Here is a 23,136-nt window from a genome sequence, read left to right as displayed (position 1 = left end):
CTTAACTCAACTCACTTAACAATGATTTCAAAAATTTCAAACCTGGCACGACCTACCACATATGGGTAGGTTAAACAAGTTGACTAATAAAAAAAATACAAATTTTGTTTTTCTTAATCCAAAATAATATATAATTTTTTTTCTAAAAATCCTAAATGGAAATCCAGTATACACTAATTAGCATTGAATTTTGATCGACCAAAATTTACTCATCTCATTCATATGAATATAAAACACCACATAAAAAGGTTTCTAATTGATTATGTATCAAATAATCTTGGATTAAATAAAAAATAAAAGTCCAAACAAAATCCACCGTCTGAATTTAGTATATTTTAAAAGCCCCAAAAAAATGCACCATTTAAAAAGTCCACGCAAAAATTATTTAGGTTTTCTTTTTTTCATATAATTTAATACTTAAAATTTATGGATGAGTTAGTGAGTCAACTCAACATACCTCAAATTCAATGTAAATAAATAAGATTTTTAGTGGACTAGATTTATTTTTACCCATATCAAAATTTACAATTTGATTTTAACCTAATATAACTCAAATTCCTGATAATCAAGTAGGTTCGTAAGTTTTAACCCATATAATTAAACTAATCATGTGTATATATGGATTGATTTGAATTTTTCGATTAGAATAATTTCACATAAGTCCACCTTTCTTACGTGCGAGCTAATGCTATTTCTTTTTCTTCTATTTTCATTTTATATATATATATATATATATATATATATATATATTCACACATAAGTATATTAATATACATGAAATTATATTTATTAATATTGTTGTTAACACATACTAATAGTATTAAAATTAGTAACGATCAATTATAATAAGAAAAATGTTTTATTGGATACGGTATAATTTATTAACTAAGTCATATTTTAAATTATCATAAAAATACTAAGATTTACCATCATTATTATTTTTATATAGAATAATAATGGTGACAAAATGGATTAAGGGTTCAACTTTAAAAGATAAAAAGAATAAAGTTAGGTGATTTAACACATCATTAATAAAGTTAGGTGATTTAACACATCATTTTGTCACTTTTAATTCGTTAAAGAGAAAAATCTTTTTAATTTTTCCTTTAAAAGAAAAAAAAGGACTCATAAGATGTATAATGTAATAGTGAAACAAATATTTAAAATGTATATTAGAAGAATGTATATGTCTATTAAAGAACTAATAAAGTAATATTTATTAGTTTTATCTTTAATGTTGATAAAAAACAATATTCTGATCTAAAATATGGTAATGTTTAGAAAAGGTGTTTGCTAAGTTTTAGAAAAGAAATAAATTAGTTGTTGTTTGGTAGTTGTATGATTAAGTGTTAATTGTTTTCATCACTCTCTCGAAAGGAAATAAATAAAAAGATAATAATATTTTAATTATTAAATTTTGATAAATTTTTTTATAATATAATATGTCATTTTTAAAAAATTTTAAAATATTAAAAATAAAAATAAAAAATTATTTAAAAAATACCACCTAAAATTATAAAAAAAATTATCAGAAATTTAATAGTAAAAAATTATTTTTCTAAAAAAATATATATAAAAAGGCAAGGTAACTTTGTCTCTAGCATGGAATAAGTAGAAGAAGCTCCCCGAAGGGTCGTAATCAGCATACGTGGCGTGGGGCCCAGTGGAAGTGATGAGTGTTTGGTGGCTGAGTGATGAGTGAGAAAGTAACAATAATGAAACCAAAAGTTCACTTCAACTTCAACCATTTCTCACACACCGTACCATCTAAATCTATCCACGCACACCAATCTCCTCTCATCTCTCTCTATGTTCTCTTTTCTTCTTTTGCTTTCTGCAATGGAAGACGAGCCTTTTCTCACAACAACAACAATCACTTCCCAACGCGCCGATTTCCTCTTGCAATCTTCCAAGTCCTTTGACGACGTCACAGCCCCACGCGCCGCCCGTAACGCCGAGATTCAGGAGCACCTCTCCCAACCCTCTCCCTTTCACTCCAAGAAGAAAAAGCTCAGCCGTTGCAAGACAGCACCCGCCTTGGTTAGCATGCGGGACCTCAAACCTAAGACGCCCGAAGTCCCCAAGCCTCAGTCCAGTTCCATAATCCGACAGGGCATGTGCTTACTCGCCATGTACCTCTGCGTGGGAGTCGCCATTTACTCTTTCAACAGGGACAATTTCTCCGGCATCGAGACCCACCCCGTGGTCGATGCCCTTTACTTTTGTATAGTTACCATGTGTACCATAGGTTACGGAGACATCGCTCCCTTGACCCCGTTTACAAAGGTCTTCGCTTGCGTCTTTGTGCTGGTGGGGTTCGGCTTTATCGACATACTCCTCAGTGGCCTTGTCAACTTCGTTTTGGATGTGCAAGAGAACATGATCCTCACGGGGCTCCAAATGGGTGCAACTGGGAGGGAGGGTTTTTCTGCCCGGAACTACATCGTTGATGTGGTGAAGGGGAGGATGAGGATCAGGTTGAAGGTTGGTTTGGCGCTTGGGGTTGTTGTTCTGTGTATTGGGATTGGGTGTTTGGTGTTGTACTTTGTGGAGGGCTTGGATTTGGTTGATTCTATCTACTTGTCAGTTATGTCTGTCACAACGGTTGGGTATGGAGACAGGGCGTTTAAGACACTTCCCGGTCGGTTATTTGCTGCTATTTGGTTGCTCTTTTCTACTCTCATGGTGGCACGCGCTTTCCTCTATTTGGCAGAGGCCAGAATCAATAGAAGGCATCGCAGAATGGCCAACAAGGTGTTGCAGAGAGAAATTACTGTTGAGGATTTGCTTGCTGCTGATATCAACCACACTGGTTTCATCAGGTACTGTCGTCATTTTTCCTCCTGTCTTCTCTTGCTTTTCTTACCAATCAAAGTTTTAATCTGTCACAGTTTCATCACCATCTTTACCATACTAAGAAATTTCATGAAAATGCGATTGATGTAACAACAACTGCAGTTGCTAAAAAGGTCTAAAAAATTGATATTGTAACCGAAATTGCAATCATGAAAAAGCCTTGTTGCCAATTATCGTGGTTTTAAAAGAACAGCTATAATAACAATTGAGAGACTGTAACATCGAGATCTTTTTGACTTAGTGTGATAGCAGTACAACAATTGTGTCTGCATCAGTTATATTTTGCATAACGTTAGACATTTGATGAAACCGCAAATCACTGATACATGTTAATTTACGCTCTTCCTATTGCTAATTACAAGTAAGCAGAAGTAGAGATTGTTGCGTAAAGTGATCAAATGGGGGGGGCATTATTGTAATTATTGGTATCTAGTATTCATAGGAAAATAGCCCCAAAAGCATAGGATACCATGATTAGGATATTCTAATCGAGTACAACGCACCGCAATTAGCTAACACCATACGATATGTTATGATTCGTGAGATCTGGAGGCGCATTAAAATGTTTTGAACAAAAATATGAATGGTAGTCATGTGCGGAGATAACTATAATTTGATAAAACATTATGGTTTTGAGGGAATTTATTTTCTTTTACTTGTTTTTCGTGAACTGTCATCTGTTATGGAAAATGTCACTTTCTAAATAAAGATAATACTAACCGTGTTGGATGTTTCATGCATCATGCGGAGTGTACAGGTAGGGGCAGAGAGTGTGATTCATCAATGAATTATTTGATTATTTTATGTGGTTATTATTTGAAAGGATTATTCTGTTAGATGCTGCTCTTACTATAATTCTGTATCTGACATTACTCTTCCCTCTTGGCTCTGTTTTCAGCAAGTCTGAGTATGTAATCTTCAAGCTGAAAGAGATGGGTAAAATACAGGAAAAAGATGTGTTGCAAATTTGTGACCAATTCAGTAAGCTTGATCCCTCTGACTGTGGGAAGATAACACTACCTCATCTCTTAGGGGGCACTTTATGACAGAGTAAGGGCAAAGCACCATTTTTGCACAGGGAAGAATCTGGGAAGACGATCCACGCTGAAAAAGTTCTGCAAATGTTGATAAAGCCATTTTCTTCCTTATGGGTGAAAGCGATTGAATTATTTGGAGCACTAGAAATTACATCGATTATAGTGGATGCAGTGATCAATTCTGTGTCATAAAATCACACATCTCTAACATGAAACTAAAATCAATTGTGAAAGAATTTAATTTTGTCCTAAACAAGTAAATCATAAGAAAACACTTGTAGAAGGAGAAAAAGATGAAAGAAAGGGGTCAAACAACTTGTTCCAGGTATGGAAATGCAGATAGGAAAGGCCATAAATGCATTATCACAAGTGTTACTGGTTTTGTAAGTATAAAAGTATCAATACTGAAGTTCTGCTCTTTTAAATCGATGCAGTTAAACATTTTAACCTATTAATTATTTATCAACCGACTCATGGTTAAAATAAATTAACTCAAAATAACTATTTTAAAACACTAGAAGTTTTATGATATAAAACATAATCTATTGAACCTGTCATCTAAGATTGGGTTTAATGAAAGTGACAAATCTCTTACAACGTGATTGGTTTATATCTAAGCTTAATATAGATCTGGCATTGAAGTCACAGATCATGTTTGAAACAAACGTTACAACAACAATTAAATATGAGTTATTACTTACGGCGCATCTGGTCACCGAGAGAAATCACGTGAAAACAACTTATCATTGCTGAAAAACGTGAAAGCTAGAATTATTTGTTCGTAGCTTGACGTGAAAAAACCCGTCAACGCGATGGAACCAAACGCGCCACAAGCCATATTCGAGGGCCACAAAACTTGATTTGATGCTGGCCACACATTTTTTTGTTATTTCTTATGTTAGGTGTATTTTAGTTATACGAAAAGAAAAGTGCAGTCTCTTTTGTCTTAATCTTAAAGTGGGTGACGTTTAACTACCTCTATATAAATAAAGCTCAAACAAATCTCTTTTTTTAGTAGATTTTCCTATTATCACAGTTATATCAATTATTTTTTAACCAAAACGTCAATTATTAAGTCATTATTTTTCATCCACTGCAGTTGACTCTCTTGTAAAATCTTAGAGCATTTTTTTTTTTTATAAATTATATCGAAATATGAGAACGTTTTATTTGTTTTAGAATGTACCATTGTGTGTCAATTTTTTTATAAAGAAAAAGAATAAATGTCTCCAATACAAAATTCCTAGTAAGTTTAAATTCAGGTTTAAGTCTTATAAAAAAACTCATTCATTCCTCAATCTTATAAATAAAAAATTGATAATAAAAATCAGAGACTTTTTCAAATTGTAATAAAAAAAAAAATTAAAGATAACCAAACCACTTCTTAAATTTAATTTCTATTGTCTCCTAACACACTACAAAGAAAAACCTATTGACTCTAACGTTTTACACTGTAAACTTTTTGCAAATTCTTGAAAAGAAAAAGAAAAAAGATTGTTTGACAAAAAAAAAATCATTCTCTATCTGATCAACCAACTTGCAAGTATACATGATTTGGTATTTAATCTCAACCTTTAAAAAGAAAAAAAAACTTGCAAATACTCACAAATATTCATGGATATTTAAAAAATAAAATTGGTTTTATTTTTCCTTTTTATCAACTAGAAATAGAATATAAGTCTAAAATATAAATTTAAATACTAATGATTTTATTTAGAGTATGAGTGTATTAACATAAATTTTAATACAATTTAAAAATATCTTATTAATATACATTTATAATTAAAAACTAAACTAATTACATTTATACGAAAATATTAATACTATTTCTATAATTCTAGCCCCTTATGTGGGTGAAACAGAAGTTGGAAATGGATATCTCTTTAAATAATTATTACAAATTTGTTTTTAGGAATATGACAATTTTGCAATTCCTAACTGGTTTGTACTTTTTGCTCTGTCAACCACTGAAGAGAACCTGCATGCACGTGACAAACGAAAATAAGGAAAAGTTAAATGGTTTATTTTTCTTACTTGACATTGTGCAACCTTTTGTGAAGACAAAAAGATTGGTATAACTTTTATAGGGATTTTTTTTTTTCATTTTGTAGTTTTGCGAATATATATATATATATCACTAGTTTCAATAAACTTTGAAAAACAGATTTGATTTTTTTTTAAATTAAGTAATTTTAATCTATTATCAATATATTGTAAATTGTTGAATATATATATATATATATTTATTTATTGTTTTTTAATTAATAAGATTATATATTAACATTATATCAAAATTATTAAAATAAAAAAATCTAAAGATCTAATTTGTAATTAAAATTTTATAAAGGAAAAACTTAAGAACTAAAGTAAATTTAGGTCATTTTAAATATCTATGTGCGGTGAACCTCAAAATCAGTTCAATTTACTTTTTTATCCAAAAATATCCAGGCATCATATGGTTTGATATTGAGACTTGAGTGGGACAATTTGAAACTACCACATGAAATGTTTTTCATTTTTAATGCAAATATTTTTAATTTTGTTAAAATATATGACTAATTAGTAATGTCGATTGTTTTGATTTATAAGAAATTAATAACAAATTTTCTCTAAATAAAAAATTAAATATGAAAGAAATACACTTTGTCTAGAGATCAAACGATGCAATTATGTGTTTATTGTTCTATGCTAATCTCGTGTTTTATTCATCTTATAGTTAATGTGCATGTTAGATGATCAGAAATTTATTCAAATTTACTATAAAGTTTCAAAAGAGAAATCAACTTAAAATGAAATACTTATTCTCTTAAAAGAGAAAAAAAAATCAGATGCATGTTACAGTCATTTCCAGAATAAATTTATTTAATCTTTATGTTTTAGTTCAAAATATAGGAACTATTATTTTTTTTATTTTTATTCTTACATATATTTTTTAGACGACAAAGACTGTATGAACTGCAAAACTGTATGTGTAAAGACAAATATGAGTAAGTTTTAAGATATAGAAATTAAAACTTAAAGATTGTAGAAGTACACAAACTAAATAAGCATTTAAACCTTCCAGAAAAACAAATAAGGTGTGAAGTGTCTTTGAGAATTTGCCACTGAACGGCTAGTGAAAATTACAATAAACTTCATTCAACTTTTTCATTCTTCTCCAATAAAATGGGCATTTAATTCATCAGAAGCCAATGGGGGGAAATAACTGATTGCAAGTTCATCTAGAATGTTCCATCACCAGGGGCTTGAGGGTGATAGAGACTTCAACATCCCTTGGACTTTAATGTACCAAAGGACTTCAATTGAGTATAAAGAGCCACAAATTCATAAATTGCACATTGCTCATAACCATTAACACTCGGCTGAGTTTACAGAACCCAACTACTTGCCTTCTGCTTTCTGATATGTTTCACGTTCATCAAGTCCCTAAGTTCATTTACGCTGCTCCATATTCCTTTCTCACCTTGGATCTTTGAAAGAATTGAGTAAGAAACAGGATGGTTCCTTTCCAGTTTGCGGATCCTCTCTGCAGCATACTCTGCAAGTTCTAAATTTGAATGCAGGCCACAAGCTGCAAGCAGCGCACCCCACAACACCACGTCAGGCTCAAATGGCATATTCTCGATCAATTTTACTGCTTCATCAAATTGCCCTGCTCTTCCGTAGAGGTCCACCATGCAAGTATAGTGTTCCATCTCTGCTTCGATTCCATACTTGGATAGCATAGAAGTGAAGTGCTTTTCACCCTCTTCAACAAGACCGGCATGCACACACGCTGACAACACATTTACAAAAGTAACTTCATCTGGTTTAACACCAACTCTTTTCATCCTATCAAACTTCTCTAGGGCTCGGTTACCAAGCCCGTTACTAGCAAAGCCGCCAATTATTGAATTCCATGACACCAGATTCTTTTTCGGAATGGACTCGAAAACAAGAAATGCTGCATCCGTATCCCCACATTTGGCATACATATCCACAAGCGAGGTCAATGAGATAACATCATCTGGTATGCCAGACTTGATAACACACAGGTGCACCTGCATTCCCATCAAAAGAGAGGAACAACCAGCACATGCATCCAACACACTTGAAAACGTGAAATGATTGGGACGAGTTCCCGACTTAAACATCAGAAGAAAAAGCTTCAATGCATCCATAAATCTCTTATTTTGCACATACCCACTAATCATTACTGTCCAAGACACCACATTCCTCTCACTCATTTTGTTAAAAACAGACCTTGCTTTGTTTATCTTCTTGTTCCTGATATAACCATTCACCAAAGTAGTCCAGGAAATTATGTTCCTTTGGGGCATCACATCAAAGTTTGTTTGTGCATCATCCATGCTTCCCACTTCCATATAACCAGAAACCAAAGCATTCCAAGATGTGACATCTTTCACCAATATATCATCAAACGCACGCTTAAAAGCCTCTTCCTCTCTTAAACTCGCATAAGCTCTGATCAACGAAGAACCAACAAACACACTCAAGTTAAGTGCCAAATGAAGCGCCAGAGCATGAACCTGGGGGACCAAAACATCCAACTTAGTACTTATAACTGTTCTGAGCAATGTGGAGATGGTATAGTCATCTGGGGAAACACCAGATCTTCCCATTTGCAAGAAATGGCGGTACAACCCATCAGAGTCCGTGATTCTACTAAAACCAGAAAGCATGATATTCCAGGAAACCGTGTCTTTAAGGGGCATTTGATCAAACAGCTTGTGGGCGTGTTCAATTTGATAATGTTTGACGTGGCCCGTCATCATCATGTTCCAGGAAACAAGGTTGCGGGATGAGGGATTATCGTCAAACAGTTCGCGAGCCTGGTTTATGTTGTTGTCTTGTATGTGAGCGTCGATCATGTAATTCAGCTTTGCGGATGTAACCGTACACATGTTGCGTGGACAGAAGCATGTTGTCCGCGACAACAATTGGCACATTTCTGCATTTCTTCTCTTATTGACAATGAATTCGCGTTGCTTTATTGTTCTGAGAAAATACATTTGGAAATTGGATACTACACATTTCTGCACCTGCCGCATCATTATCCATGGAACTTAAATTTTATGTTAATCTACGATCAAATTTCACTATCCTTCAACTATTTCAACATGTTGGAACTGTTACCAGTTTGAGGACTTCAACTATTTGAACACGATGTGAATGAGTTCGACGCTTAATTTTATGATTTTCAATCATTTTTAATTAGTAGTAATAAAAGAGAGAATGTAGTAGAAGGAGTGTGCTGCAAATAAAAAAAAGTTCATTTGGAATGTCTTTGGATATTATTAGAATTTTTTTATTTTAACAGAAAATTTTCATATTAAGTAAGTATGCATACGGATAAAGATAATATATGTTTGTCATTTATTAAATCAACTATAAATTACAAAATTTTGGAATTTTGTTGTCTCACATGTTCTTGTCATAAAAATTAAACAACCTAGTAGTGTCTTGCTGAGAAAACAAGTCCCTTTATGAATTGGTATAAGTGCTTTTTCTCCAATCTCGAAGATGCAAACTTCAACCTACATCCGAGAAAACTATATTCCTATATTTTATATATTTTAGGGAGGAAACTAGAGGTCATATCTTATATGATCTCGAACCCATGATTTTTTAATACCTAAAAAGTACAAACAAAAGTATTGATAGTACAGATATGTATGACCTCATGCCACCTCACGTTTTAAACTTTAATAACATTTTTTTTATTCACAATTAATGAGACATGAAGTATTTTAAATTGATTATCCATTTCCATTTTATTAGAAATTTAAATATGAATTATATTTGATGCAAAGAAATTGAAAAAGGGAGAAGAACCCACCACGTGCGTCTCACTCACCTTAACGTGAGTAGAAACTGCAAATACAAGGCAAAATAGACCATACTCCTTCCTTCCACCATCCCACGTTTTATCTTAATTGCCATTTATACCACCACCTCCTTTTCTTTAACAATCCACTTTTGTGTTATCACAACAAAGGATCATCTTCATGTTCGGTACTTTTGTTTGGTGACATTGTTTACTAACATTTCGATTCTGCTACTTCTACTTTTACTAAAACAAAGGACCACTTGCTTTCAGCATCACATGAGTAGATCCATTCTCATCATGCCCAATCAATTGTCATTAAATTTTTAACTTCAAAATTGTAAATTATCACGAATAAAAATAAGATTAATTTACTGTATATATAAATAAATGCGTTACAAATTGGTTCTATGAGATTAAATTAAATTTAAAATTGAGAAAAAAAAAGTGGTGATGATACCTTGAATGTGTTGAATAGACCTGAAGTTTCTTTTTCACTTTTGAAATGAAATTTGCATCAGTGTACTACCAATATCATGAAGTAGTACAGAGCAACGTTGGATTGAAAATTGCTAGTACATGCTTGTACTACAAATCATTCATTCCTCTCTGTGGTACACTTTTTATTATTATAATTACCGGTATTATATATAGAGAAGGGTTGTATGAAATGTATGCAAAAGTAATGTGCAAACCCAATTTTGAGAGGGTGATCAATAATGGTGATAAGGTTTAAGGTAAGTTAGTTGTTCCAAAGTTTGAGTGAGTGAAAGAGAAGAGACAGAAGAAACAAAGGCTGGGAAGAGACAGAGCACGAATGGAGCTATCAACAGAAAATGGTGAAGTGAGAATGCGAGGAGAGAGAGATCTGTTGTGGCTACGCTCATGCACTGCCTCTTCCCTGGCTCTGTCTCCTTTCTTTATTTCTTTACTGTAAAAACGATTTTAATCATTGCATCAGCTCTTTTGGATTGAATCTTATTGTTGCTAATGTGTTTGTTCATGCACAGTTATCTGGTTGTGATTGTTTTTTTATGTCTGTTTATTATTTTAAGGTTAATAATTGCTTCCACTGTGCGAAACTCGTTTCACAAGCATCACCATAGTCATATAATGGAACTTTATTATGGACAGGATACTCATAAAAAACATGTGGTAAGAAGATCTTTAGCTTTCTGACGAGTGTGTGAAGAAAGAATTCTCAACCTAGCTGCAGTACTTTTAGAAACATAACATTATATTTATCAAACCTTAAATTTTGAATTCACTACTACTTGAGATGCTACCAGATAAACCAATTAAGGACTGTACTCTGTTCTGACCTTTTTTCCTTATTGTCTCTTGAATTAACGTTGTCTCGGTGACCTTTTCTCACGATTGGTTTTATCCCTGTTTTGGATTATTTACCACTTCCAATCCAAGCAGCAATGTGATTGCAGCTTAAAATGGATCTGATTCTGTAGCAGAACGTGTGTTTTGGCCTAATTCAACCAGCTAGAGACAGAATAGCTAACAGCAAGGGACATGAACTACTTGAATCAGACAATGAAATGGGAAACAAACACCAAGAACAACCTGGTTGCCCCATAGAAACAGTGAAGAACCAAAAACAGCAGCTACAAAACGAAATCTGAGTAGCCACACTATAGAGATTTGAACACAAACAGAAAGTTGAAGAGGTGGTGGGTGTGAAACTTCTACTCAACCAAACAGAAAAAGAAAAATAGAAGCATAAATGAATTACCATGAGGCAAGTTGCTCCACTGATGCCTTCTGTAACCAGACATCATGTTATTTCCAATTGAATGAGCAAACAACTTGATTAACAGAAACACAGAGACCAAGAAATTTGATGACAGATGTTTGTTGCTTCCATTCTAAAAGAATATGGTGTTAAGAAGGGAGTTACTCCTTGCTCTCAACCAAGACAACAGGCATAACTTCCCCAAGTTTATGGTCCAGTTTTCCAGATTCTATGACGAGTAAATCCTGGAGAAGGATAACGTAATGTTGTCGAACATCTCCTGCACTTTTTTCTCCTCCAACCATGGCTGCAACCACTTCCCACCGTTCAGGGTGTTGCTCATCCACCACTGCCAAAGCTAGCTCAAACAACTTGTTCTCCTCCCAACTCCAACCGCAAAAGCTGTTAGCAAAATCTTCCATCGCACTCACTCTGGATCCCTTCAGACCACTTTGAAGAAATTGAGGATTCTCTACTAATTCTTTCACATTAGGTGATTTCATGCTATGTCTTCTTAGACAAAATCTGACACCCCTTATGATCTCTGGGGAGTTAGATGTTTGTAATGACGTGCCAAATAGTTTTCTTTCAAGTATTTAAAGGGCTATTTTTCTTTTCTATTTTTACATAAATTAGAGATTTTTTTACCGCATCCAATAATCTTTCATAGTTTTAAAAAAAATCATGACAGACACACGTTTTAAAGGATAATCTTTATTTGAATTAAATATAAAACAGAGAAAAAATCTCGCATTAATTGATGCTCACAGTAATCTTAAAGGGATCTTTTTTTAACCCCAAATAAACAAAAAAGTCTTTGCATTATACAAATATTGTCCCTCTTATAAGATAGATCTACGTTTTGGGCAGTTATGATAGAAAGTTGTGAAAATGAAAGTGGATCCTATGGCGCCGAAACAGGAAGCATAATATAAACAATGTATTAAATAAAGCAGCTCGTTATCCATTTCTTGCCCAAGTTGGGATCTCTATTTTTTTTGACAGGGGCCCAAATCTAGCAATTAATTGTACCAAATATCTAGCAATCGTTGTCTTGTTGAGCTATACCCACATGTCATTTTGAAATCTACAAGCTTTGTGATATTGTTTTTATATATTTTTTTTTTTATATTTTGTAAGTGCAACATGCAAGCTATCCATTAATCTTTTTTTTCTTTGTTTCCTTTCAAAATTCAAGACTCTACCTTGCAAGAAAAGGAATTAAGATTCAATAATGCTTTGTCCTTATAGATTCGAAATGATTCGATGCGTCGCCATGTTTAACTGGGTCACTTTCAAGTGGTATTATGTGTACCAAGACTGAGATCTTGAAGGAAAATTTAAGCACACAGTACCGATATTGAAATGAAAACTCAGGGACAATCTCATGCCAAGGTATAGTACGAAATAACCCTTCAGACATAAATTTAGTAGCTTTAACCTCTTTATTCTGGATAAGTATATCCAACAAGTTAGAGAAAGACAATTTAGAGAATTATTTATATAAAAAAATAAAGCATTTTATAATAAAATATTTTATTTAGGTGGGAAATTGTACAAAAACAAAAGAATGCCCATGAATAACTTAATATGAAACATTTCTTCTAATTTATAGTAAATAGTGAAGATTAAGTTTTTCCAAACTTGACAAAATCAGTTTAGTCAGATTTATCCATTTATATGTAATAAATTAATCTTATATTTATTTTATATGAAATTTTCAAGACAATTCTTACATTGATAAGTGTGAAATTTATAAAGATTCCGACACTGAAGGATGCGTTAAATACAAATCTTAGTTAGGATAACCTTAAAATAACTTTAATGTCATCTTAGATAAATTAAAAATAATATCCATTTACAATATATAAATAAAAGTAATTATTGTCTTAAAACTAGTTTTGTATCACTCAATTAGATTAATTCCATCACACTAAAAATAAAATTGGGATTTCACTATACTAACAATATAAAAATTTAAAAATTTTCATATAATTTTTCTCTCTATTTTTTTTAATATTTTTCTCATAAGCTTAATCTTGACGAAGACATTTTCAATAATTCAGTCGCAGAAGAGATGTTAATCAGGATGTTATCAGGTTAACCAAGGTTAAATGATCGTGGACTTAACTTTATTACTTTATCAAGATATTGTTAACTCGATCAAGAGTATTAAGACGTTGTTTGCCTAATCGTCGTTTAAAACAAAGTCCATCATATTTTTCCTGACGTAGTTGGCACTGAAACATTTATATTTTTCGATTACCATTAATCAACATCAATGTCAATCATACTTTCTTTTGTCATAAAGATTTTCTTTATCAATATTATTCTTTATCCAAAGTTTTTCATAATGGCAGATTGGAAAAGTTTTTTATCATCCTTTTACTATGATTTTTTTTTTATAAAAAATTTCAGTCTATCAACATATCTGTCAAAAATTAATCGTCCCAAAAATTTTATATTGAGAGGAATACATAAATTGGAAGGTTTTATTTATTATTACAATCGTGTCATTTGATAAGATTGTCTCAGAATTTAAGTGGTAAATGTACCCAAAATATGACCACAAATATTTCTCTAGGTTTTATTCAATAACTTTATTTTTCTGTGCTATACTTAATTGATCATTTAGATACCGCAAAAAAAACTATTTTTGATCATTCGTGTGTTATTTGGACAGAATTATTAGGATTTAAAAAATTATAGGGTTAAATACTTTTTTTGTCCTCATTTTCGTAGCGTTTTTTGTGGATGATCCTCATTTTGATAGAATGTTTAAAATAGTCCTCATTTTGACCGAATGTTTAAAACGGTTCTCATTTTTGCAATTCGTGTTTTATTTGGTCCTTTCCTGTAACGCCGTTTAAATCAATAACGGAGCATTATACAGGTGGCACGGTTTGTAGTAGGATGTGTTACGTGTACTGTACATGTGTGCTAATTAGATATTTGGGGATAAATAAGTGAGTTAGGGTTTTGGTAAGGAATGTTTGGGCAGTTGGTGAGTTTTGACAATCTTGTTCCTCCATTCCCAATTGGTGTTGCTGCAATCTTCTTCTTCCTGCAATCCCATTATATAGGTATGTTACGATCCCAATCTTCTTCCTTTACCTCTGGTTGTAATCGTTGGAGGCAACCGTGTTGTATCACTTCGTGCACTGTTGGTGGTTCAACGAGAAAAGGATTAACCCCGATTTGTAGCTGCGGATGGCAGCTTTGAGGATGGCAAAAACTCCAAAGAATATTGGTAGAAAATTTTGGGTACAATCTGTTTTTATTTTTGTGTTAATAATAAATTGGTTTTAATTTTTGGTTTATTGATTTACAGAGTGGTGGTTCCAATAATGTGGGCTGCAACTTTTTCAAATGGTGGTGTTGATGAAAAGAATGTCATCATCATGACACAAATGAGGCAGATTAATGATTTGGAGAAGTCATTGAAGGTTGTTGAAAAGAGGCTGCAATTAGTAATAGGGTTCACTTGTGTTGTTATTATATTATTCGTATTGTTATTGTATGTAATCTTTTAAAGTTCAATCTGTTTTGTACTATTGTTAAATGAAGAAATGAATTAGTTTGATTGTGTTGATATTAGTCCCAACATGTTCAAAATGACATCTTAATCTGAGCATTGAAGTAAGTGATATTGATCTAAGTTTGGGAAAAATTAAATTGATCTAAGTATGGAAGAAGTTAAATTCATAAAGTTAATTCATCCTCATCAAAATGCACTACATCAATGTTTGGCAAAAGTGAAATTGAACGAAGTTTAAGGAAAGTCAAAATGCAGTACATCAATAATGAATTCTACATCAGAAATTCCAAAAAATAACTAAGATGTTTGTAGTTGCTATCATGGTGTCCTCCTAATCTGTAATTTCATCCTAAACTGCTGGTTCTTCTGGTGTTGGTAGTGGTGTTGCTTGACTCTCCATTTCATTCCTTGGTGGTTGAGTTGTTTGAATTTCAGCAGTTGGTGCATTCTCAATAGTTTGGGCATCTGGTACAGTCTCAGCAGGTGTTGCAGTCTGCTCATCCACATGCTTATCTGGACAATTGTTCATGTTATGTCCAATCTGACGACATATGCTACATTTTTTTCTATGACCTCCTTTGCTGATTTGTATGTTATCCTTTCTCAACTCCCACTCTTCCAACCTTCTTTTTTTTCTTGGGTCTTCCTGGTAAGATCCTCTTATAATGGGATTGCAGGAAGAAGAAGATTGCAGCAACACCAATTGGGAATGGAGGAACAAGATTGTCAAAACTCACAAACTGCCCAAACATTTCTTACCAAAACCCTAACTCACTTATTTATCTCCAAATATCTAATTAGTACACCTTCACAGTACACAACATATCCTAATACAAACCGTGCCACCTGTATAATGCTCCGTTATTGATTTAAACGGCGTTACAGGAAAGAACCAAATAAAACACGAATTGCAAAAATGAGAACCGTTTTAAACATTCGGTCAAAATGAGGACCATCCACAATAAACACTACGAAAATGAGGACCAAAAAAGTATTTAAGCCAAAATTATATTAATTTAGATTTCGTGCAGCAGTTATATGAGAAAAAATAAATTCTTCCATCTTACATGCTTTCTATATAAAGAGATAGTACAAAATGAAAAATGAATAAATAAAACGGAAAAATACATTTTAACTGCAGAAATAAAATGAATAATTAAATAAAACCAATCTTCGTCGTTTACATATAATTATATTGAGATTAATGATTAAACTACAAGGGTGACGTTTTTATTTTATTAAGATAGATTTAGAATATTATATATTTACTTTCTTACACTCCTTTTACATTTTATCTACATATTTTTCTCAGATAATTCGTTCGAATTTTTTTTCGTTATCTAATTCTTTCTTCACTCCATCAACATTTCATAGTCGTACGTAAGTGATGGAAAGAACTAACACGGTTGTAACTAGGGCTGAGCAAAAAACTCTACTCGACCGTATCCATGTTACCCGAATGAAAAAGTTAATATTCGGGTTAGGTTATTTGAATTCGGATTATATGGACCCAAATATTCGGGTTAAAACGGACTTAGATGGTCGGATACGAAATTTAAAATTAAAATCCGTAGATATCCAACCCGACCCGATACATTTCGAAAACCCTAATTTTTTTTTATATTCAACTGCTTCACCCTTTTCATCTCCGAGAATGCTGCCACACATAACCATCACCTACCGCTTGCGATCAATGAAGACACCATTGTCTTCCTCATTTCCTCATAAGCTTCACAATCACAAGTTGCCCTTTCACTTGCAACAACCTTCAACAACTCATTACCCCTTCGTGCAAATCTCCACTCCTCCCGTCGTCGGTATGATTGCGTCGACGCTGGTTTGTTGTATAGTTTGTTGTGTCGCAATACCGCATCTGGTTTAGATCTTTCGATATAAGAAAGAAGGAAATCTGGTTTGGGTCTTTCAAGCAGGAGAAGAAGAGGGAGATCTAGTTTGGGTTTTCGATCTAAGGAAGAAGAAGGAGATCTGGTTTGGATTTTTAATTTGGGAAAGAAGTAAGAGATCTGGTTTGGGTGCTACAGAAAAAGGAGATATGGGTTTGGTTTTTTCGATCTGAAGGAGATCTAGGTTTGGTCGGAGAAGAAGGAGATCTAAGTATGGTTTTTCCGATCTAGAGAAGGAGATCTGGGTTTGATTTTTTGAAGGAGATTTAGAATTTTACAATTTTAAATTCGGGTAACCCATATCCAGTCATATTTAACCGTATCCATGTTAATCCGAATCCGACTAACCCAGTCTATTAAATGGTCGGATATGGATTTAAAAAAAAAACATTCGGTTTGTGTGGATTAAGGGTATTGGGCCCGAATCCGATCCAACCCGACCGATGTTCAGGCCTCGTTGTATCAGACAGCTACTACCTAAGATGTCTTCCATGCATTTGGAGCAGTGACAGGATCCACTCATTATATCGTGCGAGGTAGTATCACGGTGAGGGGTTCAACAGTGTTAAGAGGGAAGGTGACATTCCTGTCCACCGAGCATGGTCTAACTGCCTAAGAATGAAGTAACTTCCATAGTTAAAATAGCCATTCCAAGGAGAAAAAATTATGATTGACCCCGCTAACTCCTCTTATATTAGGAATTAAAAAATTTAAGACACGAGAAAGCTCACTCAGGTCGACCAATGCAAAAACAAAAATACAGGTCATTAACATTTCATGTTTCACCATCTCTCAAGCCTCTCTTGTAAGTGGTGTACATTATCTCGACTCATTCCTTTACCATCCATCATAGGCAAAATATGAAAGTTCTTTTTTTCAGAAGCAAATTACACTAATAAGATATTAATAATGAAGAAAACTTGAATCCGCTTGTTTTACTGAGACGAACTAAAAGTTGCAATTGCATCCATTTCTTCCTGCAATAGAAGGGCATCAATGAAGACGTCAAGATTTTCACCTTGCATCACATCATCTACCGAGTGATAAGTGATACCAACTCTATGATCAGTTACCCGGCCCTGAGGAAAATTGTATGTTCTGATGCGTTCAGATCTGTCCCCACTACCAATCTTGAACAGTTTGACAAACACTAAGTTAATCCAGAATGTAAAAGGTTATGGGAATTGAACAAGTTCATTATGACATCTCTTCTACCTGCTCAGATCGAAGCTTTGATCGACTTCTATGAAGTCTTAGCCTTTCCATTTCATATAGTTTTGCACAGAGTACCTTGAGAGCTTTGGCCTTGTTCTAATAGCAAATGAAAAGGGCAGATATAGAGTGTAAGAAGAAAAATGTGGAACGGAGAAACCAAAACAGTGAATTTATTGTAGACCATAATTAACCAAGTCTGCCTCATCAAAGGTGTAAGAAAGGCCCTTACAAAAAGATTTTGATTACTGAAACAAGAGTTTTAGAAGGAAAGAATATTTAATTACTTGGCATAATATGATTTTTTCTGCTTTTTCAACCAGTTGACAAGGCTGCCTTGCCTATCCACATACTTAGACAAAAAGTTTTCAGACTAAAATGTAGCTCTCCCACAAGGATGCTTTTCCAAAAGTACAACACCAACAAGCAAAAAGCGTACAGCTAACTTAAGCTGTCTGCCTGCTTCAACCGAGAAAACAAATGCATCACGAAGTTCATTCAATTGGAAATGTTACGATGGCATCATCCATGTCATATGAAAAGCATAACCAATATAAGAAATTAAAAGTTGCTACACACACCAAAACATATTGCCTTAATAATTAATCTCTTCAAGTATAAACAAACGTCATTCAGGGCGAGTTAAATTATGTCAATCAGGAGGAATTGAAGCAGTATTATAAACTCCAGCTCACAGAATTTTGGAGTTAGTTGAGGCACTTTATAAATTAAAAAAAGAGGCTATGTACCAACAAAGTCCACATTGCCAATAGAAAAAGTATTAAATGTGAATCATGCCAAATATTTTGGATCACTTACCATATGTTGAGACCGCTCATCTTGTATAGTAATCATGATCCCTGTTGGAATGTGGGTTACTCTAACAGCACTGTTGGTTGTATTTGCATGCTGACCACCTGAACCACCAGATCTATAGGTATCGATTCTTAAGTCTTCATTCTTCAATTGAACATCCACCTGCATAAGCGCATGCATAACAACTATGAGTCACCAGAAGAAAGAGCGAAAGTAGGAACAAATCAGTTAGATAACCCATAGTGGAATAATTAGTTAGCCTAGGGCCAAGATAATTAGGAAAACAAAGGCATGCCAATAAATACAAGGGATGTCTGGGAGGCACATCTTGCCATCTGTAAGAGAATTACAGTACAGCCCTTTGGCTTGGGAGGTGCACTCACTTGAAGAACGAGTAAGCGTTCTATTTTGTAAATTAGGAAGTTCATCCTTGAGTTTTCTGCAATAAAGATACCAGAATTCTATCAATTGGAATCAAAACTTTCCAACCTCTTGGTTGCAAACACCAGTCGTGTAAGTTGTGAAACTAGTGTTGCAGGCTTTGTTTGGGACTTGTTAAAGAGCGAGTGGCTTTGGGCTGTGGAGCGTGGCAAATGTTAGGATTCAAATGTAAGATATGGGAGTTCACCCTCACACAAGGTGTATGGCTATGGGTTTCATAAGGCCTTGTGTCTTCAACTATGACAGCTATCTTTCGTGTATGGTTCTCCTAAGATCTTAACCAGGCCTTTGTAATTTCATTCATCAACCTAACAGAACCAAATAACGAAAATAGAGACATAAATTATATTTGAAGTCTTTTTCTTTATAATTAATTTAGAGTAACCAGCAGTTGAATATACTTTTTTATTTTCTTAAAATCAACAAACATTTAAAGTTTCTTATCACAGGGCATTGATTTGTAGGAAGTAATTGCTAATTACCTCATCAGCCTGAGGAAGAATTGCAACAGAAACAGCACTGGTATGAATTCGTCCCAACTTTTCAGTCACAGGAACTCGCTGTAAGAAGTAGAATGTAAGTGGTTGACAAAAGTAGATGTGACTATCGTCATACAGATTATATCTGAGGGGTGGTAACTAAAACCTGGACACGATGGATTCCACTCTCAAATTTTAGTTTCCCATAAACACCAGCTCCTGCAATTGCTGCACTAGCCTCCTGAGAAAGAATAGTCCAAACTACATCAATTGCAGGATGAAATTCAACTCTACTAGCAGGAACTAGAGGCACACATTACAAAACAAACAGAAGGTTGCAATGTATGGTGGATGCCACAATCAATAATTCAAAGACAATAGTGGGAAAGCACCAAAAAACTCTTCATATTTATTGACTACAATAATATAAGAAATATGTACCTTGTACCCTTTCAGATCAGATTGAGCTATATCTACTACTTCAAATTTCCAGCCTTTCTTGAGAGCATACTTCTCATACCTATATCATGTCAAACAAGATCGCTTTTAGAAAACCAACTACAGTTCTTAAATCTAAAAAAACTCCAGTTACAAAAATGAAACCTTACATTCTAAAGATATTCATTGCAAACAGGGAAGCCTCCTCCCCTCCAGTGCCTGGCAAAAAAATGGTATAACAAAAAAAGAAAGCAGAGAGTTAAAAGCATACGAATACCATAATAGAGTGATGAACAAGATAGTTTGATAACCAATAATAACAGATATCTATTTTCAGCCATGATATTTTACCTGCTCGTACCTCCAAAATGCAATCCCTTTCATTAGCATCATCCTTAGGAAGTAATGACTTCAGCAGCAAATTTTGCAGTCTTCTTTCTTCTTCTATGGCCTGACCCATTTCCTCTGTAGCCATATTAAGCATGTCTTTATCCTCAGAACATTCCGTCATTAGTGACTTCAAGCCATCAATTTCCTTAATATAGTAAATCAGTAACATTAGATAACGGCTTGGTTTGTTTGTGCTTCTTCTTTTTTCTTTTACAAAAGAAGTGCTTATAATAAAATAAATAGATTTTTGTTTTTTTATGTATTTGTCTAATCTACTTATTTTAAAAATAAGTAGTTTTCAAGTTATTTTAATAAACAAATCCCCAAGTGTTTCTTCAATAAGCAATTGTTTTAAAAATTGTTTATTTAAAAAAATACTTATTTTAAGTTTAAATAAACTAGCCCTAGATAGCCACAGAAAAAAATATTAACTTATCCTCTCGATTTTCCTTCTTATTTCTTTAAATCGGAAAAGAATTGCAAATAAAGCACTTGAGTATGCAAACAGATAGATAGCAGGTGCAAATAGATAGATAGCAGGCTGCCTAAAGACTATGTGGTAAATTTTATCACAGAAGAAACAACTCAACAAACATCTTTTTTCCGCTAGGTGGAGACAACGAAATGGAACAATGACACTATCATACACCATTAACTCTGTGTGCTAAGCACGTATGATTAACTAAATGTCGGGCTACAATAATGAAGTCATAAATAAAACAGATTTCTACAGTAAAAATCCCCTCTTCAAATTAAGGCTAAACTCCAGCCTAAAATTAAGACACAAAATACTTTCAGTTTTAACTCAGCTTAACTACATAATTTAATGACTCCCTGAGGAAAAAGAAGTCCCATTCCAAAGAAATATAATCTGAGTTACCAAACCAATTTTAGAAAATCATACACTGATCAGAAGACATAGCCTAGTGTTGCTTTTATGTTCTCTTCATCTTTGTGATTCTTAAAAAGTAACGATCCTGTAACACCACTTGCCATTCAGGCAAGTTGCTGTTTGCTAAGATAAAGTTGCAGGAACCCATTACCTTTTGTTTGGTCCTCAATTCATTAATAAGGTCCACAGAACCACTTAGCTTCCGAAGCTCCTTGTTAGCTCTTGCATATTCTGATGGCGATGCTTCTGGCTGTCTTCAATGAGCAGCAGGAATAAAACATAAGATAATGAACTAAAACATAACCCAATTATAAGATTAACTTAGGTTTATTTGTATCTTGGTTGTATTACGCCTGATGCATGACTATCATCCCTTCAGAAATTTTTGCTCAAATTTAATATCCATTGATTTTTTAACCGTAATATAATCAAGTCCTTCCAGTGGTTTTTGAAATAAGAAAATAGCAACTGCATTACCTGATTTAGAAGTTTGTTGAGACATGCAGTCCGGTACTCAATTGCGGAGAGTCTTTGTTCCATTATGTTCAAGAGTTCAGAGGACAGTTGATCTTGTACTTCTGTTAACAACAATAGTTACACATACTAAGAACAACGTCTTAGCGCTGTTTCCAATAGCTTAACACCAATAATAACTACGAAGAATCGTTTGGTCTGAACAATCCATTACTGATGAATGAATATAACCATTTTACTTGAAATTAATATAAAGACTACAACCTGAATGCATAAATAGATTGAACAAAGAATTACCGGAAGAATAAGAACGAAGGAAGAACGGAGCTCGATGCCGGAAACTCGGAAGTGGGAATTCGGACTTTGAATCGAATTGCTTTCGAAACTGTGAAAGAAAACGGCGAAAAATAAAGCTCCCACGAAATCTCATCGTTCATATATTTCTCTCTCTCTCGATGAGGCGAAATGAATAGTTTCCGCAGGCAACAGCTTTGCTTTCACGTCTCAGTGGAGACAGTGAGGTGAAAGGGAAAACTGCACATTTGGTGGTTCTTGTCGACCCGCTACGTAAACCCATTGGGCTTACCCTCTTCGCCTTTCTTCTTACACCTTCGTACTTTCTTTATGCACGCTAATATATTTTGAAAGCCCATTCGAAACCCATTTTGAAAACTATATCATTTATGTATGAACAATGATAAGTTTACATACACCGATGTCTCACGTGGGGTTCAAGTACAATGGTGGTTTTTAAAAGAATATAGTTTTATTGAGTTAAATAAATAATTTAACGAACAAAAATACTATATTTTTTTATTAAATTACTTAATATGTTATCGAATTAATTTTTTTTGGCAAAAGTAACATGTTAAACATTAATTTCTATAAAAATTTATATAAATATTCTCCAAAATATTTTTATTAATCATTTTAAAATTCATATTTTCGAATTACTAATTTAGTATGTTTTATTTGCACCTAATATAAAATGTAAAATCTTATTTTTATTTGTTTTTGTGTATCACTTTATGGGTACATCAAGTTCTGAATCGTGATTGAAGTCTCTAAGATGAGATGAAGAACATATT

The 23,136-nt window shown here is 33.5% G+C and overlaps 3 protein-coding genes, 1 long non-coding RNA gene and 1 pseudogene across 4 annotated transcripts; 2 read left to right on the top strand and 3 right to left on the bottom strand.

Annotated features, from left to right (window-relative positions):
- The first annotated feature begins 1,794 nt into the window (after nucleotides 1–1,794).
- Nucleotides 1,795–4,087, top strand: KCO5 (Ca2+ activated outward rectifying K+ channel 5). Its single transcript, XM_028049705.2, has 2 exons — nucleotides 1,795–2,822; nucleotides 3,755–4,087. The coding sequence occupies exons 1-2, from the start codon at nucleotides 1,810–1,812 to the stop codon at nucleotides 3,900–3,902; spliced, it is 1,161 nt and encodes a 386-aa protein (XP_027905506.2). The 5' UTR covers nucleotides 1,795–1,809; the 3' UTR covers nucleotides 3,903–4,087.
- A 2,828-nt stretch (nucleotides 4,088–6,915) lies between these two features.
- Nucleotides 6,916–9,082, bottom strand: LOC114178699 (pentatricopeptide repeat-containing protein At1g53600, mitochondrial-like). Its single transcript, XM_028064756.2, has one exon. The coding sequence runs from the start codon at nucleotides 8,945–8,947 to the stop codon at nucleotides 7,262–7,264; it is 1,686 nt and encodes a 561-aa protein (XP_027920557.2). The 5' UTR covers nucleotides 8,948–9,082; the 3' UTR covers nucleotides 6,916–7,261.
- Nucleotides 9,083–10,370: 1,288 nt separating this feature from the next.
- Nucleotides 10,371–10,953, top strand: LOC114186882 (uncharacterized). The gene is made up of 2 exons (XR_003605164.2): nucleotides 10,371–10,457; nucleotides 10,776–10,953. It is a non-coding gene; the product is annotated as an uncharacterized LOC114186882 (long non-coding RNA).
- A 277-nt stretch (nucleotides 10,954–11,230) lies between these two features.
- LOC146889006 (protein RADIALIS-like 3 pseudogene) lies at nucleotides 11,231–12,102 on the bottom strand (annotated as a pseudogene).
- A 5,548-nt stretch (nucleotides 12,103–17,650) lies between these two features.
- Nucleotides 17,651–22,607, bottom strand: LOC114185755 (Peptide chain release factor 1). Its single transcript, XM_028073694.2, has 11 exons — nucleotides 22,346–22,607; nucleotides 22,052–22,152; nucleotides 21,726–21,824; nucleotides 20,644–20,827; nucleotides 20,463–20,511; nucleotides 20,296–20,374; nucleotides 20,021–20,095; nucleotides 19,858–19,935; nucleotides 18,938–19,096; nucleotides 18,122–18,217; nucleotides 17,651–18,036 (listed from the first exon to the last, which is right to left on the bottom strand). Exons 1-11 carry the CDS (start codon nucleotides 22,476–22,478, stop codon nucleotides 17,842–17,844), a joined length of 1,248 nt encoding a protein of 415 aa, XP_027929495.2. The 5' UTR covers nucleotides 22,479–22,607; the 3' UTR covers nucleotides 17,651–17,841.
- Between the last annotated feature and the right edge of the window lie 529 nt (nucleotides 22,608–23,136).

Source organism: Vigna unguiculata, chromosome 1 (assembly GCF_037176805.1).
Source record: "Vigna unguiculata cultivar grain cowpea cultivar isolate G323 ecotype 2 chromosome 1, ASM3717680v1, whole genome shotgun sequence".
NCBI lineage: Eukaryota > Viridiplantae > Streptophyta > Magnoliopsida > Fabales > Fabaceae > Vigna > Vigna unguiculata.
The sequence above is the reverse complement of the archived record's forward strand: the minus strand, read 5'-3'. Positions and strand labels throughout refer to the sequence as shown.